Raw genomic sequence first — 21,538 nt, forward strand, 5'->3', positions numbered from 1 at the left:
TTAAAAAAAAATCCAATAAATACATTCTGGAAGAGTTGAGATTTAAAATGTTTGCCAGAAATCCTTCGAATAAAAAAAAATGGAATGGAGGGGCCGCAGAAAGAAAATGGTGTGGTATTCTTTTAATAGATTAGTGGGTAGGCAGACAGACAGACAGATAGATAGGTATAACAGATAGAGATATATAGACAGACAGGTAGAGATAGAGATATATACACAGGCAGATAGAGATAGATATAGACAGACAGAGAAATAGAGATATATAGACAGATATAGATATAGAAAGACAGAGATATACAGATAGATAGAGACAGATAGATAGATAAAGATATATAGAGAGATAGAAAGATAGAGATATAGATATAGAGGAATCTGCCAGTCAGGATTCAAAAGGAAAGTGAAAAAGCTTTGATGACAGCTGTAGGAAGACAGCCTTTTCCCCCCTCCATCTGCCAGGCTGTGGGGCATTTACCCAGAGCCCTTTTAGTGTTAACAGCTTGTACACCTGTTGCCTTAAAGGGCTGCTAGGCAGCAGCAGGTGAGAGAGATAGAGAGAGACAGAATTTGCTGCTCAACTATGCTTTAGCAATCCTGATTTTTTTTTTTGAGTGGCTCGTGTGCTTCCTTGTCAGATTCCTTACGGAAGAAAATACGAGAAGAGTTGGTTGATGAATGCAATCCGAGAAATTTGCAGCGTTCCCTTTGACCCCGTTGAGGTAAGTCAGCCCTCCTGATCCCTCGAAACTCTACAGGTGGTCCTCGACTTAAAACGGTTCGTTTAGTGACTCTTCGAAGTTAGCCCTGGGAAAAAAGGGGACTTAGCGACTATTTCACGCTTGATGACCCTTGCAGCATCCCCGGGGTCAAGTGATCAAAATTCGGACGCTGGGCAACTGACTCGTGTTTATGACGGTTGCAGCGTCCCGGGTGTGTGTGTTCGCGTGACCCCCTTTTGCGGCCTTTTGATCCGCAAAGTCTATGTCGCTTAACGACCGTGTTACTGACTTAACAGCTGCAGTGATTCACTTAACAGCTTTTGCAAGAAAGGTCGTAAAGTGGGGCAAAACTTTCCCCAAACTGTCTTAGCAATATCAACTTTAGGCTTGATTGTGGTCGTAAGTCGAGGACTACCTGCAGAGTGTGTAGGATCTCTTGACTCGATACAAGAGGGTTTTCGAACGGCTAACCTATGGGTAGTCCCCGTTTAGTGACCATTCACAGCTACGTCACCAATGAAAAAGCAGCTGTGGAACCAGTCCTTGCATTTACCAACCGTTGCAGTTCAAGCCGAAAGCTGAATTAAGATTTGAAGCACAGTCACGGTTTCACTTAGTGACCGCCTCCCTTCAAAGTCCCAATTGTGGTCCCTAAACCAGGACCAGGTGTATCCGTCGAGTAGAAATCACGCTAGAGGGTTGATCGCTTCTGGTACGTCTGGGATCGGGAGGAATCTGATAGGTCTGGCCATTTAATAGGACCTCACACCTGCTTAAGGTTACCTTCCCTGTCTGTACAATAACCAAAGTTTCGTGTCATTTTCCCGTCATCGTGAACCTTAGCTGCGTTTTAACGGTATTTTAAGTGGGAAAGAGCCAGTTTGATCCCCGTGTGGTGTTCTCTTCGTCTTAATAGTTCCACTGTGTGAACAACCGGGTGGTGTTTTACGTAGAAGAGACCTCGGTAGCCAATGCCCTTAAGCAGATTTCCCGGAAAATCTGTTCTCCAGATGGATACAAGGTTTGTTCTGGGAGGGGCTGGGTGGCAGAGCCTGGCTTCCCAACCCTTGAAAACCGGTTGCTGGTTTCACCTTCCGCGAGCCGTTTCTTTCCGCGTCGTTTCAGGTGGCGATCCTTATAAACGCGTGCAACCCACCCGCCACCGTCCAGCATGAGCTGAAGCCAGAAGACATTGAGCAGCTGAAGGTAAATGGCTGGCAACGCTGGCAACCTCCTCCTGCTGGCTTGCCGGACAGGTCGCCCTCCGCTGGGGCAGAGAAGGAGAGGGAAGGAAGGGAAAGAAGGAAGGAAAGAGAAGGGAGGAAAAGAAGGGAAGAAAACAGGAAAAGAGAATGGGAAGGAAGGGATGAAGAAAATGATCAAAGGGAGGGAGGAATGGGTATAAAGGAAGGACGGGAAGAAGAGGGAGAGAAAGCGAGGGAAGGAAAAGAAGGGAAGAAAGGAAAAGAGAATGAAAAGGAAGGGGCGAAGAAAGAAAGATCGGAGGGAGGGAGGGAGGAATGGGTATAAAGGAAGGATAGAAGGGAGGAAAAGAAGGGAAGAAAACAGGAAAAGAGAATGGGAAGGAAGGGATGAAGAAAATGATCAAAGGGAGGGAGGAATGGGTATAAAGGAAGGATAGGGAGAGAAGGGAAGGAAAAGAAGGGAGAAAGGAAAAGAGAATGGGAAGGAAGGGATGAAGAAAAAGAAAGATCAAAGGGAAGGAGGGATGGGAATAAAGGAAGGACAGGAAGGAGGACGAGAGGAGGAAAGGAAGGAAAAAGTCAAAGGGGAGGGTGGAAAGAAATTGAGAGCGTATAGGATAGAGAGGAAGGAAAAATTGAGAGCTGGTGTAGGAGAGGGAGAGAAAGACAGGAAGGAAGGAAGAATAGAAAAAGAGGGAGAAAATTGAGAGGTGATACAGGGGAGAGAGGGAAAGACGGGAGGGAGAGGAAGGGAAAGAAGGCAAGGATAAGTCGTCTGCGGGTGACACGGGAAGCCTAAACGTTTCCTAAATCAGAGGCTGGGGCAGGGGTCTTCAAAGGTGGCCCTTCGATGCCTTGTGGGCTTCACCTCCCAGAATTCCTCAGCCAGGCAGGCTGACTGAGGAATTCTGGGAGTCCACAAGTCATCGAAGGGCCAGGTTTGACGACCCATGGGCTGTGGGGGTCACCCTCTCAGCAACTGCTGGCAGAAGCACCTGGTTTCTGAGACGCCAACTCAGATGGTTGCTGTCTCAGGCAACTCCCAGTTAGTAGCCTGGAGGCCGAGTAAGCTTCCTGTTATTGTTTCGGCTCTCCTCTGACCCATTTGGCCCTCCCAAGTGCAAATGAGATTTGCTCTCTGGCTTTGGCGGGGTGTGTGTGTGTGTGTGTGTGTGTGTGTGAATGCAAACCTCCAGCGGTGATGGCGGCCCCCCCCCCTCAAATAATCCTCTCTTCCTCCTGCTTTCAGCAATGTATGAGTAAAAGATACGATAGCTCCCATCAAGCTTTGGATCTGAAAAATATTCACGCAGATCCCGGTAAGTCGTCGTCCTCCCTTCTCTTTTCTTTCCCCGGACGGGGCAGATTTAAAACCAGCCCTGATTTAAAACACACACACACACACACACACACACACACACACACACACGGAAGTAAACCTAACTCTGTTTCACAAAGTCTGCGCCACTCTAAGAGTCTCTTCTCAAAGGCTCTTTCCCTTTCGAAGTCGAAGCCATTTCTTCTTTTCTTCTCTCCCTTTCCCAGATCTGATAGCCCAAAATATCGACATTGTGTTGAACCGCCGCAACTGCATGGTGGCTGTTCTGCAGATCATCACCGAGAACATCCCCGAGGTCAGCCCTTCCCCATCCTCCGTGCCACACCTAGGGAATTTTGCAAAGCTTCCACCACCCTGGCTTCAAATGGTCGTGGGCCGCTCTGAGGAACCTTCTCCTGCCAGATGTGCATCGTGGGGGGGACACGGCTGTGGTGTGGGCCGATCGCTGATCCTGAAACTCGACATTTCTAGCTTTTTTTTTTCTTTTTCCCCTGTTTCCAATGGAAACGTCCGTGGGTTTTTTTCCCCGAACGCCGCAAAGGAGTCCTTTTTTTTTTTCTGAGCCGTCCGTCTTTATTTACTTTTGTACCCTCCTACCTTTATACAGTAAATACGGTGTGCGTAGTGCTGCTGCTGCTCTTTTCCCCATCACAACAACAACAGTCCTGCGAGGTGGGTTGGGCCGCGAGAGCAGGCCTGGCCCAGAGTCACCCAACCGGCTTTCAGGCCTAAGGCGGGGCTAGAACTCACTGTCTCCTGGTGATTGGCCCAAAGTCACCCAGCCGTCTTTCATTCCTAAGGTGGGGCTAGAACTCACCGTCTCCTGGTGATTGGCCCAAAGTCACCCAGCCGGTTTTCATGCCTAAGGCAAGACTAGAACTCACTGTCTCCTGGTGATTGGCCCAAAGTCACCCAGCCGTCTTTCATTCCTAAGGCAAGACTAGAACTCACTGTCTCCTGGTGATTGGCCCAAAGTCACCCAGCCGTCTTTCATTCCTAAGGCAGGACTAGAACTCGCCGTCTCCTGGCGATTGGCCCAAAGTCACTCATGCCTTAAGGCGGGACTAGAACTCACAGCTTTGGGGCTGCCGGGCTGCAGCTCGTCTGACCCAGCACCCTCCCTTCCCTTGGCAGCTCCTGTCCCTCGATCTGAGTTACAACAAGCTGTATCGTCTTGACGACATGTCGGAGCTGCATCAGAAAGCTCCCAATCTGAAGACCCTCAATTTATCTTGTAACCAGGTAAGCCCCGGAGGCTCCTCCTCCTCCTCAAAGCTGGATCTGGGCTTAGCAAACTCATCCCTGTCTGATTTGGCCTCCTCCCTCCCCTCCCCTCCCCTCCCCTCCCCTCCCCTCTTGACTCCCCAGCTGAAGACCGAACACGAGCTGGACAAGCTGAAAGGCTTAAAGCTGGACGAACTCTGGCTGGACAGCAACCCCCTGTGCGACGGCTTTCGGGACCGCTCCATTTATATCAGGTGAGCCCCCGGCGCCTTGGGTCCTGCCTCGCCTACCCGGAGGAGAGCCGCCTTGCCCGTGGCCCTGTCTGTGCCCGGGCTGCGATGGGGGTGCCAGTCCCCACCCCGCCCTCCAGTTAAGTCCCCAAGGCCTTCTTGTCTCCTGCCCGGTTGAGCTGCCTTCCCAGCAGGCTGGTTGCCTTCCCAGCTGGAGCCCTTCTGCCTTCTCCCGACGTGCTTTTGTGATGTGTTCTGACCGTGGTTTTATTGCAGCTAGATTGGAGCACTGCCCGACGGGTTGCCTTCTCACCCTACCAAGCGGTTAAAGTTTGCTCTTTTTTTTTCCTTTTTTTGTTCTTGAGCAAGGGCCCCTGTGTCCCTCCCTCTCCTCCCTCCCTCCCTCCTCCTCCTCCTCCTCCTCCTCCCCTTGTTAATACATTCCTGTTCCCTTGCAGGCATCCTTTGCCTGTCCTCTCTGTCTCTCTCACTCTCTCTCACACACAAACACACACACACGCACACACTCTCCAGTCTTCTCTCCCCAAGACCTCCGAGCGCACGGCCTTCGCCATCCTCTCCCGCTTCCCTCTGTGGCTCGCCCACCTCCCTTAGCCCCAGCCTGCCACCCTGGACCGGCCTTCCTCCTCTGTTGGAGGGGCCAGGATTTTGCCCCTCCTGGGCTCGCGACGCCGGCACGAAAGCGGCCCGACCCGCGCGGATGCCTTGGCGGCCCCTGCAAGACGGCTGGTTAGCCAATGACGGGTAAGATTCCTCCACGAGAGGAACAACCTAAGACAGGCACAGTCAAGACGGGCGGCCCAAACGAGCCCTCTCGGTGGCGGAAGGTGGCGGACCAAAGCCCGACCGGGGGAGGGGCAGGGGTCTTCCCCCCCCTCCTTTTTTCAGCCTGCCTCCCGGCACGGCGGCTCCCCAAACAGCTCAAGAAAAAGGGAGATGGTCTCAAAGCGTCATCGGCCCCGAGAGCGCGTGCAACGTTTCTCCCGAGCTGAAATCCTCTTCGGAGGCCGCGGCCAAACAATCGGCAAATGCCTCTCTCCTCGCCGGAGGAGGTTTTACACCCGCTGGCTGGCAGGCTGGCATCCCGCCGGGACCTTGGCGATGGGAGGGGAATGCCCAAAGGACTTTGAGGATGGAGGAGGCTGTGCAGTGCGGTTGGCAGGGCTTCTCAATCACACATACACACTCACACTTACGCACCCTTTTTTCTTTTTTTTTTTAACTTCTGGGGTTGCCTTCTTCTCAACCCCCCCCTCCCCTTCCCCTTCCTGCCCACCACAGCCATAAATTAGATTTAGACCTTGATTTAGCCTTGGTGGAGCAGTGGGCTAATGCCTCCTTAAGTAACACTGGCTGCCTGCAATTAGTGCAGGTTCGAGTCCCACCAGGCTCAAGGTTGACTCAGCCTTCCATCCTTCCGAGGTAGGTAAAATGAGGACCCAGACTGTTGGGGGCAATTAAGCTGACTTTGTAATAATGCCGCTTGGGGGTGTGTGTGAAAGCCCTAATAAGCAGGCATATACATAGAATGAAGGCTACTGCTAAGCTTGTAAGCCGCCCTGAGTCTTCGGAGAAGGGCAGGATATAAATGCAATAAAAATAAAAATAAAAAAATACAGGAACGTTTGGTTTTTTTTTAAAAAAAAAAAAACGTTTTAAAACTGGAAGTTTTTAAGAAGAGACCGGACAGCCATTTGACTGACATGGTCTAGGGTTTCCTGCCTGAGCAGGGGGTTGGACTAGATGACCCACAAGGTCCCTTCCAACTTTATTATTATGATGATGATGATGATTAAAAGTCGGAGGCCAGGAAGTGGTTTCTGGCATTTCCAGGACCGATGGGACACCTTGGCCACTGTCCTCCCTCCCCTTCCCCTCTCCCCCCACTCCGAAGGAGCGTTTCTCCTATAAATGGGGCAACCAGGTGAGTACTCCTTCAGGTAAGTGCAGAGTCTCTTCCAGCCACGCAGCCTTTTAAAAATTAAAAAAAAAGAGAGAACACCTGTGTCTGTCCTGCCTGTCTGCACGTGTAAAACTCCGACAGGGGAGAAATGGGCCCATTTTACAGAGTGTTCCACTGAGGCTTGCGTTTGGGGGCCCAGAGCCGTGGCGTGCTGCTTCCCAGCATCCAGCCAACGGTTCCCCCCCCCCCGTTCCATGCAGGGGGGCTAACAAGCTGGACCTGCTTCTCTTAAAAAGACAGAAGCTTCCGGCGAATCAAAACTTGAGGCCCTGAATTTGGGGGGGCGGGGAGGAAAAAATCAGGGAAGAGCAACGAAGATGATCAAAGGCCCGGAGGCTAAAAACATAACGAAGAACGGCTGTGGGACTTGGGTTTGGCTAGTCTAGAGAAAAGGAAGGACTGGGGTGGGGGGGTGGGGGACATGACGGCAGCATTCCCGGTATTTGAGGGGCTGCCGCAAAGAAGAAGAGGGGATCCAATTATTCCCCAAAGCGCCAGAGGGAAGGACGGGAAACAATGGTTGGAAATTGATTAAAGAGCTGGAATGAAGGAGAAAGTTCCTGACAGTGAGGACAATCAACCGGTGGAACAGCCTGCCACCAGAAATCGTGGGCGCTCCATCCCTGGAGATTTTTAAGAAAGGGCTAGGCATTCACCTGTCTGAGACGGTGTAGGTTCCACCTGCTTGAGCAGGGGGCTGGACTAGAAGACCTCCAAGGTCCCTTCCGGCTCTATTCTATTCTGATGCGGTGTTTCCTCCTTAAGAGGGGCTGGGCATCAGATTCCTGTGCTAAACTGGCCAGTGATGGAGCTTTTTAACAACTGCAGAAGGGACAAGTTGCATTTTAAGAGGTGCTGTTCCTTTTCACGGCCTTTCACTTGCTCCGTTGAGCACCTGACCTAAGAGGCTAGACCTGTGTGCAAGCCTTAGGCACACCCATGCCCCTTCTGGCTCTTCGTTTTCAAGCCTTCGCGGCTGTAAACCCGTTCAGCTTTCCCCCCCAAAAAAACTCCCAGTCTGCCCATTTCAGAGCTTGCCGCTTAAAAGCTTCTGGCGAGTTCACGTTTCCCATTTCTTCGCTCTTGAGAGCCCGCCCTCCAAGGCTCCAACCAGCCCAGCGAGACCTTTTGCCAAAGGCTGACCCGCGCGACTTTCCCTGTTTCAAGAGGACTAGCTGCTTTGTAACTTAAAAACGCCTAGATTAGCAGCTGGAGAAGCAGCTTTGGACTTCCACTCGCTGGGGCAGTTGAGAAGGCCGCCTTTCTTGGCCACAGGGCCCACCCCCGCCACGCTGGGGGGGAATTGAAACCCCGCCGGAGCCCGGAATCCGTTATTCCGAAGGGGGGGCCCAACGGGGCTGGCTAGCCAGGGCAAGGGTGGGCGATAGGGACCACTGAGGCAGGCAGGCAGGCAGAGGGAGGGAGGGAGGGGGACAGGCTGGGCCATCAGGACATTGCCGCGTGCTGACTCTTCTCTTTCCGACAGCGCCATCCGAGAGCGGTTCCCCAAGCTGCTGCGACTGGTGAGTTATCCAAAGCGGTCTTGGGGAGCGTGTCCTGGTGTGTGTGTGTGTGTGTGTGTGTGTGTGTGTGTGTGCGCGCGCGCGCCAGGCACGTTGGACAAAGGCCTCCCCTCTTTCCCATCCGCAGGACGGTCACGAGCTGCCCCCGCCGATCTCGTTCGATGTCGAAGCGCCGACCACTTTGCCTCCGTGCAAGGTAGGACCAAGGCTTGGGGAAGGGGCCAGGTGGAGAAGGGTGTGCGTGCAGGGGGTGGTGGTGGTGGTGGCGCTGATACGCACAACACAAGGGCCTGCCGAGTACGGCCACCTCTCTTGTGCCACTTGGAACCCCCCCCCCTCCTCCTCCTAATCGGCCCCTTCGCCTCCCTTGTTTCCGCAGGGCAGTTATTTTGCCTCGGAAGGCTTGAAAATGCTGATCGTCCGTTTTTTGCAACAGTGAGTATTGCTTGAACGACGAAGGGCGGTTAGCCACCCAAAGGCTTACTCCACCACGTAAGGAGAGGAGCTCAGCGTAGGGGGGTGCACAGGCGTTTTTGGAAGGCCGGGCCAGTCACCCTGATCTTTGGGTAGTCTTTTTTTTTATTTTTAAGGGTCATTTTAAGTCAGCTTATGCTGGTCAGAGAAACGCTGGCTCAGGGTTTAAAGACACTGAACTCAGCGGAAAAGCTGACAGCGCGGGTTCAAGGCCCGAGCGCCGCACGACGGGGTGAGCTCCTGTTCCTTGCTTCAGCTCCTGCTCACCTAGCAGCGCAGTGGTCTGAAACGGCATAGGATTTCCTGCCTGAGCAGGGGGTTGGACTAGATGACCCACAAGGTCCCTTTCAACTCTATTCTGATTCTGGTCCGTCTGTATAGGGCATGTGTACGTGTATGGGGGGTGGAATATATACTTTCTTTTGAGAGTGGGCGACATATTTTCATTTTTAACCTGCGCCAGTCGTGAGTCGCTTTTCCCCACTGCTGTTGTGGCTTCAAGTGGTCGCTAAACGGACTGTCGTAAGTCTGGAACAACCGGTCAGAGGAACTGCCTGCCTCCAGAAGTTGTGGGCGCTCCATCCCTGGAGGATTTCAAAGAGAGACTGGACAGCCCGTTGTCCGGAATTGTACAGGATCTCCTCCTCCAGCAGTGGGCTGGTCTAGAGGACCTCCAAGGTCCCTTCGCACTCGGGTTTTTCCACACTGTACGAAAGCGGCGTGTTTCACGCTGTTTGCGGTGATGCACAACTGTCCCCTTCCCTCCCTTCCAGATATTACGCCATCTACGATTCTGGAGACCGACAAGGCCTGCTGGATGCCTATCACGAGGGGGCCTGTTGTTCCCTGAGCATCCCATTCTCCACGAATCACCCTTACAGGTCTGTCTCGGGATTCCTTGGCTTGGCTTGGGAATTCGGCACGTTGCATTCGAACCCGTGACAAGGGTGCCAGGGCAGATGATTTTAAACTCGGCGGCTGCATTCGCCCCACACCCGTCGGACCAGGCCATCAAGTTAAGCTGGATTATCTTTGCATCCGCTTTTTTTTGCCTCCTGCGGTCCGGCCCCAGTTTCATGATTTAAAAAATGTGCGCTGAAGTGTTCTAATTTTTATTTTATTTATTTTATTTTATTTTATTTTATTATTTTTTATTTTATTTTTGCCTTGCAGGAACTCTTTGGCTGAATATTTCAAAAACAGCCGGAATGTGAAGCGACTGAAGGATTCCTGTAAGCAAATCGTGTTTTGTTTTTTGTTTTTTTAAAAAAAGAGGGTTTGGGGTGACGGGGTTAGCTTTGAGGCCTGGCAGGAAAGAGGATTTGGGTGCAAAGCGAAACGCTTTCTTTGAAAAGCGTGGGAAGTTTCCATTCCTCCTTCCCTTCTTCGTTCCCTGCTTCAATTCCTTAACAAGTTAAAATCAGTTAGCTAGAGCCAGTTTGGTCTAATCGTGAAGGTATCTGCTAGGAACCGGGCGATGGTGAGTTCTAGTCCCGCCGTAGGCAAGAAAGCTGGCTGGGTGATTTTGGGCCAGTCACCAGGAGACAGTGAGTTCTAGTTCCACCTTACAGATGAAAGTCATCTGGGTGACTTTGGGCCCATTACCAGGAGACGGTGAGTTCTAGTGCCATCTTAAGAGATGAAAGTTGGCTGGGTGACTGGGCCCATCACCAGAAGATGGTGAATTCTAGTTCCACCTTACAGATGAAAGTCATCTGGGTGACTTTGGGCCCATCACCCGGAGACGTGAGTTCTAGTCCTGCCTTAGCCATGAATGCCAACTGGGTGACTTCGGCCCAGTCAATCACCAGGAGGCTGTGAGTTCCAGTCCCGCTTTACGCACAAAACCAGCTAGGTGACTTTGAGCCGGCCCCTCCCTCCCTCGGCGCAACCCACCTCACAAAGTTGTTCTGGGGAAAAGAGGAGGAGGAAGGATTGTGTATGTTTGTCGCCTTGCATTATTTATGAAATATAATAAGGGCAGCGGACGAAAAAAACCAACACCTCTTTTATTCAGTCTTAACCATGATTCTGTCGAGTCCAGCGTGGCTTTTACGGTCACAGATTAAGCCCCTTCCCAGCTCCCAATCCCGGATCCCTTTGCTTGGGGAGACCAGGATCGGGTTTTCGAGTTGTGTGCTCAGTGTCCCGAGTTCAAGTCCCTTTTTAACCTGGTTCGTACATCCCCAATTCTTCCTCTTTGAAGGCTTTTTAATACCCAGCTTTCTATTTGATCCGTGTTGGACGTCTTTTCTTTCTGTTCCTCCTTCCGTGGAGGCAGGAAGCCATCGTGGCTTCTACTTCCCTTCCGGATTCTTTTTGGGGGGCGGGGGGGGGGTTGGTAAAAAGACCGGGTTTCCCTCCAACCCCCACCTGCCTTTCTCTTCCTGCCCTTCAGCCTTGCGCTTCAGGCTCCTGAAACACACCAAGCTGAACGTGGTGGCTTTCCTCAGCGAGTTGCCCAAGACTCAGCACGACGTGAATTCCTTCGTGGTGGACGTCTGCGCGCAAACGGCGAGTAGTCAGGGAGAAGGGACCGGCCGGGCTCTGACTTGACAACCGGCTCCGGTTAACGGTTGCAAGTCCAGGACTAAACTGCCAAAAAAAGCTCCTCGGTTAACTTTCTCGGGGTTGCTATAACTTTGAACGCGGTCACTAAACGAGTGCTCGCAAGTCGAGGACGTCCCCTCTTCTTTTTTTAACGCTGCTGCTTTTCTCTTTGCAGAATTCGCTGTTGTGTTTTACCCTGAGCGGAATCTTTAAGGAAGGTGTGTGTGTGTGTTTTTGTGCGTGTGTGTTCGAAAGGCCGCGTCCTACAACGCAGGGGTGGTGGGTCGGGCCTCAGCAGACAGGGCTGCATCCTGACCCCCCCCCCCATCTCCGTTTCCTCTCCCTCTCCAGTGGACTCCCGCAGTCGGGACCTGGTCCGCGCCTTCACCCGGGTCTTCATTGCGGTTCCGGTGGGCCACAGCGGGTAAGGGCAGCGGCTTCCGAGGGCCGGGATAATCGGGGGCCAGCCTGGACTTGAGAGTGCTGGCCGGCAGGGATTGAAGGGGACCCCGGTTCGAATCCAGCCTTAGACCCTTTGAGTCAGTCCCTGTCTTGTCTCTCTCAGCTCCCTCCACCCCCCTTTTGAAAGAATCGTGTCGCTTCCCAAAGTCCAAACATCTCCCCAAGGCGTTTGTGTTGATAAGCCCAGCACCCTCCAGCGTAGCACTGATGGTGTTCCCTAGTTGGGTCATGAAACGTCTGCAAGAAAACAACCAAACTCAGAGAGCATCAAGGACCCCACAGTCCTTCCTCCTCCTCCTCCTCCTCCTCCTCCTCCTCCTCCTCCTCCTCCTCCTCCTCCCTTCCTTGTAGCACTGATGATGTTGCCTAGCTGGGTCATGAAACGTCTGCAACAAAACAAGCCAGCAAAGAGATCACCAAGAACCTCATAATCCTCCTCCTCCTCCTCCTTCAAACCTCCCTCCCTTCCTCCTTGCACTGATGACGTTCCCTAGTTGGGTCACGAAACGTCTGCAAGGAAACCACCCAGCTCAGAGAGCACCAGGGACCCCGCAGTCCTTCCTCTTCCTCCTCCTCCTCCTCCCCGCCTGCAGCTCTTCCCTCCCTTTCCACCAGGTTGAGCATCGTGAACGACCAGCTCTTCATCCGGAAAGCCAACAACACGGAACTCCGCAAAGCCTTCGTCATGCCGGCCCCCACCCCTTCCTCCAGCCCCGTGCCCACCCCCTCGACCGAGCTCATGACCTCGTCCAGCCCCGGGCCCACCCTGACGGCCGAACAGCAGGAAATGTTGCAGAATTTCTCTCTGCAGTCAGGCATGAACCTGGAGTGGTCTCAGAAGTGAGTGCCGGCGGGGGGAAGCCGGGGCGAGGGAGGGGGAGCGGGTCGAGGCAAAGAGTGGGGGGGGTCTGACTGACACCGGGGGTCTCTCCTGTGGCTTACTGACCTTTCTCTCTCCCTTTCTCCCCCTCCCTCTTTGCTCTTTTTTTGTCCCCCTCCCTTCCTTTCTTTCCCTCTTTCCCTCCCTCTCTCCCTCCCTCACTCTTTTTTTGTCCCTCCCTCCCTTTCTTTCTCTCTTTCCCTCCCTCTCTCCCTCCCTCTTTTTTGTCCCTCCCTCCCTTTCTTTCTCTCTTTCCCTCCCTCTCTCCCTCCCTCACTCTTTTTTGTCCCTCCCTCCCTTTCTTTCTCTCCCTTTCTTTCCCTCCCTCCCTCTCCCTCCTCACTTTTTTGTCCCTCCCTCCCTCCCTTTCTCTCCCTTTCTTTCCCTCCTTCCCTCTCTCCCTCCTCACTTTTTTTGTCCCTCCCTCCCTTTCTCTCCCTTTCTCTCCCTCTCTCCCTCCTCACTCTTTTTTTGTCCCTTCCTTCCTTTCTCTCCCTCTTTCCCTCCCTCTTTCTCCCTCCTCTCCTCTCTTTTTTTTCTGTCCCTCTCTCCCTCCTCCTCTCTCTCCCTCCCTCCCTCTCTTTCCCTCCCTCCCTCCCCAGGTGCCTCTTGGACAACGATTGGAACTACGCAAAAGCGGCCCACGCCTACACCCAGCTGAAGGTGAGTCTCCCCTCTGCCTTAGGGGACACAGACCGACTCCTCTTTGCGCCCGGTGCGAATCCTGGGCATTGTACAGGGAGTCCTCAACTTACACCAGTTCACCTAGTGGCCAATGTTTACAACGGCTCCAAAAAAACCAAGGGGCTTACGGCCGTTTTTTACATTGGACAACCGTTGCGGCATCCCCACCGTCTCGCGATCAAAATTCGGGCGCTTGGCAACCGGCTCCTATTTACGGCGGTTGCCGCGTCCCACAGCCCCCTTTCGGTGACCTTCTGACGAGACCAGCGGCTGGGGAAGGCGAGGTTCACACCGAACAACTTCGCAAACGGGGAGCGCGTGGCCCCGGCCCATGGCGATCGTCATAAATAGGAACCAGTTTGCCAAGTGTCTGACGCTGCAACCGTCGCGTGAACAACTTCCATCAGGTCTTTTTTTCAGGGCCGTTGTAACTTTGAACGGTCGCTAAACGAACCGTTGTAAATCGAGGACTACCTGTACTGTATGTAGTCCAGGATATCCCACAAAAGACACCTGGAGGATGTTTGCTGACAAGCCAGACGCGGAAAAGGCCGCAATTTCTCAAGTGTGATTTTTTATTTATTTATTTATTTTTGCTCCCTCTTTTTCTGCTTTTTCCCCAGGCTGAGCAGAAGATCCCCGAAGTGGCGTTTATCCACTGAGCGACAACCAAAAAACCCCACCGGGGCAGCGTTTTTATTGTTGAGATATGCCTGGTTTTGTAAATAAAATTTCTCCGTTGTAAATTAAAAAGAGTCGGGAACGCCGTGCCTCTTAAAACCCTTTTTTTAAAAAATTTGCCGCTGGGATGGAGGTCGAAAGCGCGACTTGCCCGTCGGCAGTTGGAAGAGACACTATAAGAGAAGCAGGTGGCCGAGAAGACAAATTCAGAAGCCGAAGAGAGAGAGAGAGAGAGAGAGAGAAAGAAAGAAAGAGAAAGAAAGAAAGAAAGAAAGAAAAGAAAAAGAGAGAGAGAGAGAGAGAGAAAGAAAGAAAGAAAAAGAAAGAAAAAGAAAGAAAAGAAAGAAAGAAAAAACCAGAAAAAGAAAGAAACAGCTTCCTTTCTTTTCCTCCACCCTTTTCCTTTCGGAAACACAACTTTTAGGAATGATTCGGGGCGAATTCTTCACCCGACGCCTTTCCCACCCTCCGCCCCGTTGCAACCTTCTCAAAATGCACCGAGATGGCTCAACGGTTGTAAACACAACGCAGCCAAGTTGATGGCTGTCATGGGAACTTTTAAATAAACTTTCAGACTCAGACAGAGAGAACTTCCCAAACGCTTGACGGTCCTGTTATTTGGGGTTTGTTTGTTCTCCCCCCCCCCCCCCAGTGGCTAAGCTTCCTCATTCCTAGGTGCGGTCTCTCTCTCTCTCTCTCGTAGCGTAGCGCCTGGTTCTACTTTCGCTTCCTGGTTTTTTTTCCCCTCCAAGGAGGCTTTTGAAGACCGTTCTGTCCAGCAAACTCTAGCTTCTTATGTTGTCTTTCCAGTCCTTGGAAACACTCTGCCTAGTAAAGTTATTCTTAAAATCTTGGGACTTGGTGTGTGGTGTTCTCGGGCCCGGAGGGAACGGAGTTTCTTTTCCGCGAATTTGGGGGAAAATTCCTCATAACATCTTTGAAAAAGAATTCTCGGATCGAGAGTCCTACGGGAGAAGGGTGGTATATAAGTCTAATAAACTAAACTAAACTAAACGTTTACATACCACGTAAACCACCCTAGTTTTTCCCCCTCAAGCAGGATAAATCCCGTCATGTGAAGTACGGTGAAGTACGTTTCTTGGCAAACGTGTGTGTGTGTGTGTGTATATATGTATATATGTGTATATATATATATATGTATATGTATATATATGTGTATACATATATATGTGTATATATATATATGTGTATATATATATGTGTGTGTGTATATGTGTGTGTATATATATATATATATATATATATATATATATATATATATATATATATATGTATATATATATGTGTGTGTGTGTATATATATATATATATATATATATATGCAAAAATAGCATCTGGGGGGGAATTGCAATGCATAGAAGAAATGAAAAGCTGGCAAGCTCAGGATTATAAAGATGGGGGGGGGGTGGGGGGAACAGCCCCAAAGATTTGTAAAAATTGCTTGCTGCAGAAAGCCTCCTGGACATTGAGCCTAACCAGATGATAATGTGCTTTATTGGCCCGAGTGTGATTGTACACGGGTGGAATTTGTCTCCGGTGCACAAACACTCGGGTGCACATACAAAGCAACAAAACGGTAAGTCCAAAATCGAGATGCAATCGTAAATTTATGTGGATCTCGATCATTTTCCAAAATGGCTCATTAACTCTAAATGCAGCGGATCGCTTTAATGCCTGAAACGTTGTCAATTTTAGCCAACTTTGATTAATAACACGAGTAAACTGTGATTAAGCAAAGCACAACATTCAGGCTTGCATCTGCCACGTGGGGAGAGCCCAAACGTAGAGCAGGTCTGAAAAGGAAAACCAAGGCCAAAATCCTAGGAAAAATTGGAGGATTTGCGACACACACACACAAACACCCATTTACTCCTCAAGCCCAGCAATTGCCCTTTAAATATAACCCGGAAGTCCAGAACCCTGACAACTTCCGAGAGTGTAGACTCTAACTCCCAGAATTCCACTGCCGGCGCGGCCCCTGAGCATGCTGGGAGTGGTAGTCGCCCGGGGTGCAAACGATCCCTCCGAAACTCTGAAACTTTCTACTTCCCTTCCCACGACCTTGCAAGCCGGCCAGAAGAAGCGCGCTCCCTTCTTTCTTCCTTGCCTTTTCTTCTTTCCTTCCTTCCTTCCCCTTTCCTCTCTCCTTGCCTACCTTCTTTTCTTTCCTCCTTCCTTTTTCCCCCTCCGTCCCTTTCCTTCTTCTATCTTCCTTTCTTCTTTCCTCCTTCGTTCTTTCCTTCTCTCCTTCCTTCCCGCCTAACTTCTTTCCTACCGAACTAACCTCTTTCCTTTCTCTCCCTTTCTTTCCTTCCGTTCTTCCTTTCCCCTTCCTCCCTTCTTCTGTCTTCCTTTCTTTCTTAGTTTATCTTCCTTTCCCTCCCTTCCTCCATTTCCTTCTTTCCTTTCCTTCTATCTTCCTTTCCTACCCAACGACCCTTTCCTTTCTCTCCCTTTCTTTCCTTCCGTTCTTCCTTTCCCCTTCGTTCCTTCCTTCCTCCCTCCCTCCCTTCCATCTTCCTTTCATTCATAGCTGATCTTCTTTCATAGCTGATCTTCCTTCCCTTCCCTCCTTCCTTCTCACCCCCTTCCTTCCTACCAAACGACCCTCTTTCCTTTCTTTCCTTCCGTTCTTCCTTTCCCCTTCCTTCCTTCCTTCTATCTTCCTTCCTTCCTCCCTTCCTTCTATCTTCCTTTCTTTCATAGCTGATCTTCCTTCCCTCCCCTCCTTCTCACCCCCTTCCCTTCCTACCCAACGACCCTCTTTCCTTTCTCTCCCTTTCTTTCCTTCCGTTCTTCCTTTCCCCTTCCTTCCTTCCTTCCTTCCTTCCTTCCTTCCTTCCATCTTCCTTTCTTTCATAGCTGATCTTCCTTCCCTCCCCTCCTTCCTTCTCACCCCCTTCCTTTCCTACCCAACGACCCTCTTTCCTTTCTCTCCTTCCTTCCTTCCTTCCTTCCATCTTCCTTTCTTTCATAGCTGATCTTCCTTCCCTCCCCTCCTTCCTTCTCACCCCCTTCCCTTCCTACCCAACGACCCTCTTTCCTTCCTTCCTTCCTTCCTTCCTTCCTTCCTTCCATCTTCCTTTCTTTCATAGCTGATCTTCCTTCCCTCCCCTCCTTCCTTCTCACCCCCTTCCTTTCCTACCCAACGACCCTCTTTCCTTTCTCTCCTTCCTTCCTTCCTTCCTTCCATCTTCCTTTCTTTCATAGCTGATCTTCCTTCCCTCCCCTCCTTCCTTCTCACCCCCTTCCCTTCCTACCCAACGACCCTCTTTCCTTCCTTCCTTCCTTCCTTCCTTCCTTCCATCTTCCTTTCTTTCATAGCTGATCTTCCTTCCCTCCCCTCCTTCCTTCTCACCCCCTTCCCTTCCTACCCAACGACCTTCCTTCCTTCCTTCCTTCCTTCCTTCCTTCCTTCCGGCCAGGCAGCGCCGCGCTCCTCGGCTGCCCTGCTCCGGCTGGGCGATGCTGCCGCTGCTGCTCCTGCCGCGCCTGCCGCCGCCCGGTCGCGCGTGGGCCTGCCCGGCCCTCTCCCTCCTCCTGCGCGGCGGGCTCTCGCCAGGGCCTCGGCCGCCGGCCCAGCGCTTCTGCCGGCCGGCGGGGGAGCCCTTCCCGCTGGACGGCTTCGTGAGCCGGGACCTGGTGCTCTTCCGGCACGAGCGGCCGCGCTTCTTCCGCGGCCTGGGGCTCTTTTGCCTCGGCCAGTTCGCCTGCTGGCTCTACCTGGCCGAGCTGGCCTTCGCCGCCCTGCGGGAAGCCCCGGCCGCCCCCCGGGAGGAGACGGGCGCCGGGACCCCCCAGCCGCCCCCGGCCCGGCCCTGGCTGGGCAACCTCTTCAACCTGACCTCGGGGGACTTCGGCTCCGCTAAGTGGCGCTACGGCTTCTCCGCCTCCTGCCTGGCCGTCGGTAAGCGAGGCAGGGGGAATTGCATGGGGGGCGTGGGAGTGGAAGCTGCCCCGGGGAAAAGGGGGCGTGGGTCTGTCTGGGTATGGGGATGGATAGGTAGGTAGGTAGGTAGGTAGATAGATAATGATTGAAAGTATATAGAGATGATTGAAAGGATAGAATAGATAGATAGATAGATAGATAGATAGATAGATAGATAGATAGATAGATAGATAGATAGATAGATAGATAGATAGATAGATAGATAATGATTGAAAGTATATAGATGATTGAAAGGATAGATTAGATAGATAGATAGATAGATAGATAGATAGATAGATAGATAGATAGATAGATGAGAGATGGAGAGAGAGAAGAGAGGCATGGAAGATAGATAGATGAGAGATAGATGAGAGATGATTGAAAGGATAGATAGATAGATAGATAGATAGATAGATAGATAGATGATGATAGATGAGAGATGGAGAGAGAGAAGAGAGGCATGGAAGATAGATAGATGAGAGATAGATGAGAGATGATTGAAAGGATAGATAGATAGATTAGATAGATAGATAGATAGAGATGAGAGATGGAGAGAGGAGAGGCATGGAAAATAGATAGATAGATTAGATAGATAGATAGATGAGAGAGAGAAGAGAGGCATGGAAGATAGATAGATAGATAGATTAGATAGATAGATAGATAGAGATGAGAGATGGAGAGAGGAGAGGCATGGAAGATAGATATAGATAGATGAGAGATAGATAGATGAGAGATGATTGAAAGGACAGATTTATTTTATTTATTTTATTTTATTAATGGGACCTATATCCCGCCCTATCTCCCGAAGGACTCAGGGCGGCTAACAACAATAACATATAATAAGTACAGAAATTAAGATAAAATTAAAATTAAAGTCATCTGTGCAATAAATTAAAATTAAAAATAAATTAAACATTGTAAACATAATTAAAATGCCTGTCAGTCCAGGTCAGCCAGGTGGAAAAGGAGTAGATGATTGAAAGTATACTGTATAGAGATGATTGAAAGGATAGAATAGAGAGATAGATAGAGAGATGAGAGATGGAGAGAGAAGAGAGGCATGGAAGATAGATAGATAGATGAGAGATAGGTGAGAGATGATTGAAAGGATAGATAGATGAGAGAGAGGAGAGGCATGGAAGATGATTAGATAGATAGATAGATAGATAGATAGATAGATAGATAGATAGATAGATAGATAGATAGATAGATGAGATGGAGAGAGAAGAGGCATGGAAGATAGATGATGGATGGATGGATGAGAGAAGGCATAGAAGATAGATATAGGTCTTTGTTAACACCTCATTTTCCCTCCTTTAAAATTTTTTTGCCACCATTTGCAGTCACAACAACTCTGAGGGAAAGTAAACAGGGCCACCAAGCCTTTCAACCGGAGGGAAAGTTTCCTTTCATTACAATCCCTTTTTTTCTTATGTCACATGTAAATTTTTTTTCATCTAGTTGCCTTCAGGGAGATAACTTTTGAAGAATAAAAAATAAAATTCTATTGATTTTTATTTATTTACATTTTGTTTTTCTCCGCCGCCATTTGGAGAGCTCAACCCACCTCACGGGGGTGTTGTGGTGGGGGAAATAGGTGTCTTGGCTGCCTTACGCTATTTGTAATAATTTAAAAAGGTGGGATATATAAACAAATGTAGAATGGAAGTTTCCAGCAAAGTCACCCACTGAAAGCTTAAGAATCCACCTTTGAATCCTTATAAAATTAATAAGATACAACATCTTAAAAAAAGTCAAGTCATATCATGAATATTTTGGTCCAGGTTAGTAACCACCTCCAAAGCCTGGAACAAACCCCCATTTCTGGGCTTGTTCAGTTACCTGACATGCCCTATTTTTGAAGGAAACGATTCCCATGAATTATCTCACAAATCACAAGTCCAGCATTTCTCTCAGAATGTAGGTTAGCCTTCCTGACCCAGGTTGTCTTTGTCATGAGGAGAGGGAAGATTCCGAAGACTTCTTGAGACCCGAGTCAACCTGTTGCAAAGGAGCATGGGTAAACTTCCCATCTTCTTCTCCAGGGCTTTCCATCACAAAAGGGAACTTCAGCTCTTATCTTGGAACTTCAGCTCTTTTTGTTTTGAACTTCAGCTCTCTCAAGCCCTGGATTTCTAGGTGGGCTCCTTTCCTTTTTTTGGGGGGGTCTCTTCCTTGACCCCTCTTCTTCCTTCAGGGTCTTCTGAAGCTCTGGCCAAATCTGCCCTGAGTTGGCTCCTTTTATACCCTTTCTGCCCCAAACCTGCCGTCAGCTGATTGGTTATCCAACTTGGGGTCCCCCGCTTTTCATTGGTTCTAAGCCCACCCGTTTCATTGGTCCTCGGGCCGTCTAAGCGACCAATGACGACACAGTCTCCTCAGATGATGCTGATTGGCTGAAAACGGCAGGGTTTTGAACTCCAGAATTGGGAATAAAGAGTGCAGAAGAGGTTTAAATGCTCCAAGTAATTAATTGATGCTTGAAATTAATGAAAACTTCAGGGCTTTTTTTTTTGTCACAGAACTCCCAGAATGGAGTTCTGGCACCCTAGTTGGATCATGAAATGTCTGCAAGAAAACAACCCAGCTCAGAGAGCCCCAAGGACCTTAACAGTTCTTGCAATTATTCTCTTCTGTTGAATGCGTTTATTTATTTCTCCCAATTCCGACAATCTCCCTTTGCAGGCACGCTGATCCTGGCGGCAGGCTTCTTCTACGCACGACGGTCGGTTAGCCGGGTCCTCCTGCTCCGCGGCAGTCAGGAGGTGACTTTCACGACCTACTACCTCTTCGGCTACACTTCGTCCTTTACGGTGCCCCTTCGCCACGTCTGCTGCATGAACCACCGTTCGGAGGTGGCCGCAATGATCCCGGTCAAGATCAAAGGGAAACCTTTTTATTTCTTGCTGGACAAGCAGGGATCGATCGCCAGCAATCCACTTTTTGACATCACCGTGGGGGCCTATCGCGAATGGTGAGGTCTGTGTCCAGGGGCGAGGAGGCCACGAGGTGCCCAGAGGCTGCCGGAAGAAACGAAAGGGGAAAAACGCAGACATTGAAATCCAGAATTGACAGCTCCTTCCCTGTAGAAACTTTTTGAATTCCATCCTCACCCTTCTCCTCTTCTTTAAATTAAGAAAAGAAAGACTCCAAAAACAGGAAGGCAGGGCGGCTAAGAAGGAGAGAACGACGCTCTTTTACTCGAATTGTACTCCATCTTGGTTGTTGAAAATACAGAAAGAGAGCCTCTGGTTTCAAATACGTGTGTGGTCTCGTCACCCAGGGTGGTAGGGACTTAGATATGAATTGATAGGTGAATATCTATACATTTTGCGCAGCAGTGTCAAGACTGGGTATAAAAAATATAGAAAGCCTCTTTTTTTCCCCCTTCCAAATAAGTGTCTTGTCACTAAAGGTGGTGGTGTGGACTGTCTTCTGTCTCCTACCTTTATACATCCATCCATCCCTCTATCTATGTCTAATCTCTCTCTGTGTCTATTTAATTCTATCAGCTACTTCATTCTCTCTATATCATTCTAATTACCCCTCTATGTCTATCTTTCCATCTCTATCTATCTATCTATCTATCTATCTATCTATCTATCTATCTATCTATCATCTATCTATCCATCTGCCT

The 21,538-nt window shown here is 50.1% G+C and overlaps 2 protein-coding genes and 1 long non-coding RNA gene across 5 annotated transcripts in view; 2 read left to right on the forward strand and 1 right to left on the reverse strand.

Annotated features, from left to right (window-relative positions):
• LOC310647426 (syntaxin-5-like) overlaps positions 1–14,806 on the forward strand; it is a 32,552-nt gene extending 17,746 nt beyond the window's left edge. For 2 of the 3 annotated variants that reach the window (XM_083374718.1, XM_083374717.1), the window contains exons 4-21: positions 633–716; positions 1,633–1,737; positions 1,842–1,922; positions 3,171–3,240; positions 3,467–3,555; positions 4,395–4,502; positions 4,629–4,738; positions 8,185–8,221; positions 8,349–8,417; positions 8,601–8,656; positions 9,469–9,576; positions 9,869–9,927; positions 11,094–11,209; positions 11,421–11,463; positions 11,597–11,669; positions 12,323–12,547; positions 13,190–13,250; positions 13,895–14,806. In XM_083374718.1, the coding sequence (XP_083230844.1) occupies positions 633–716; positions 1,633–1,737; positions 1,842–1,922; positions 3,171–3,240; positions 3,467–3,555; positions 4,395–4,502; positions 4,629–4,738; positions 8,185–8,221; positions 8,349–8,417; positions 8,601–8,656; positions 9,469–9,576; positions 9,869–9,927; positions 11,094–11,209; positions 11,421–11,463; positions 11,597–11,669; positions 12,323–12,547; positions 13,190–13,250; positions 13,895–13,933 (1,533 nt within the window). In that variant the 3' untranslated portion in view covers positions 13,934–14,806. Of the gene's footprint in view, positions 1–632; positions 717–1,632; positions 1,738–1,841; positions 1,923–3,170; positions 3,241–3,466; positions 3,556–4,394; positions 4,503–4,628; positions 4,739–8,184; positions 8,277–8,309; positions 8,418–8,600; positions 8,657–9,468; positions 9,577–9,868; positions 9,928–11,093; positions 11,210–11,420; positions 11,464–11,596; positions 11,670–12,322; positions 12,548–13,189; positions 13,251–13,894 lie in introns of those variants that run through there. The other variant, XR_014493883.1, reaches the window with a different exon arrangement.
• Positions 14,807–16,106: 1,300 nt separating this feature from the next.
• LOC310647480 lies at positions 16,107–17,133 on the reverse strand. The gene is made up of 2 exons (XR_014493890.1): positions 16,894–17,133; positions 16,107–16,811 (listed from the first exon to the last, which is right to left on the reverse strand). It is a non-coding gene; the product is annotated as an uncharacterized lncRNA (long non-coding RNA).
• A 130-nt stretch (positions 17,134–17,263) lies between these two features.
• On the forward strand, positions 17,264–21,432 carry TMEM223 (transmembrane protein 223). Its single transcript, XM_083374794.1, has 2 exons — positions 17,264–17,880; positions 20,587–21,432. Exons 1-2 carry the CDS (start codon positions 17,439–17,441, stop codon positions 20,877–20,879), a joined length of 735 nt encoding a protein of 244 aa, XP_083230920.1. The 5' UTR covers positions 17,264–17,438; the 3' UTR covers positions 20,880–21,432.
• Positions 21,433–21,538: the final 106 nt, after the last annotated feature.

Source organism: Vipera ursinii (genome assembly GCF_947247035.1).
Source record: "Vipera ursinii genome assembly, chromosome: 15".
Lineage (NCBI taxonomy): Eukaryota > Metazoa > Chordata > Lepidosauria > Squamata > Viperidae > Vipera > Vipera ursinii.

What these genes read in the sequence shown, in the direction of transcription:
- TMEM223 (XM_083374794.1), top strand. Translation starts at nt 17,439, where the DNA reads ATGCTGCCGCTGCTGCTCCTGCCGCGCCTGCCGCCGCCCGGTCGCGCG. An exon ending in CGCCTCCTGCCTGGCCGTCG is followed by an intron (nt 17,881 to 20,586) that starts GTAAGCGAGGCA and finishes CTCCCTTTGCAG; the next exon opens with GCACGCTGATCCTGGCGGCA.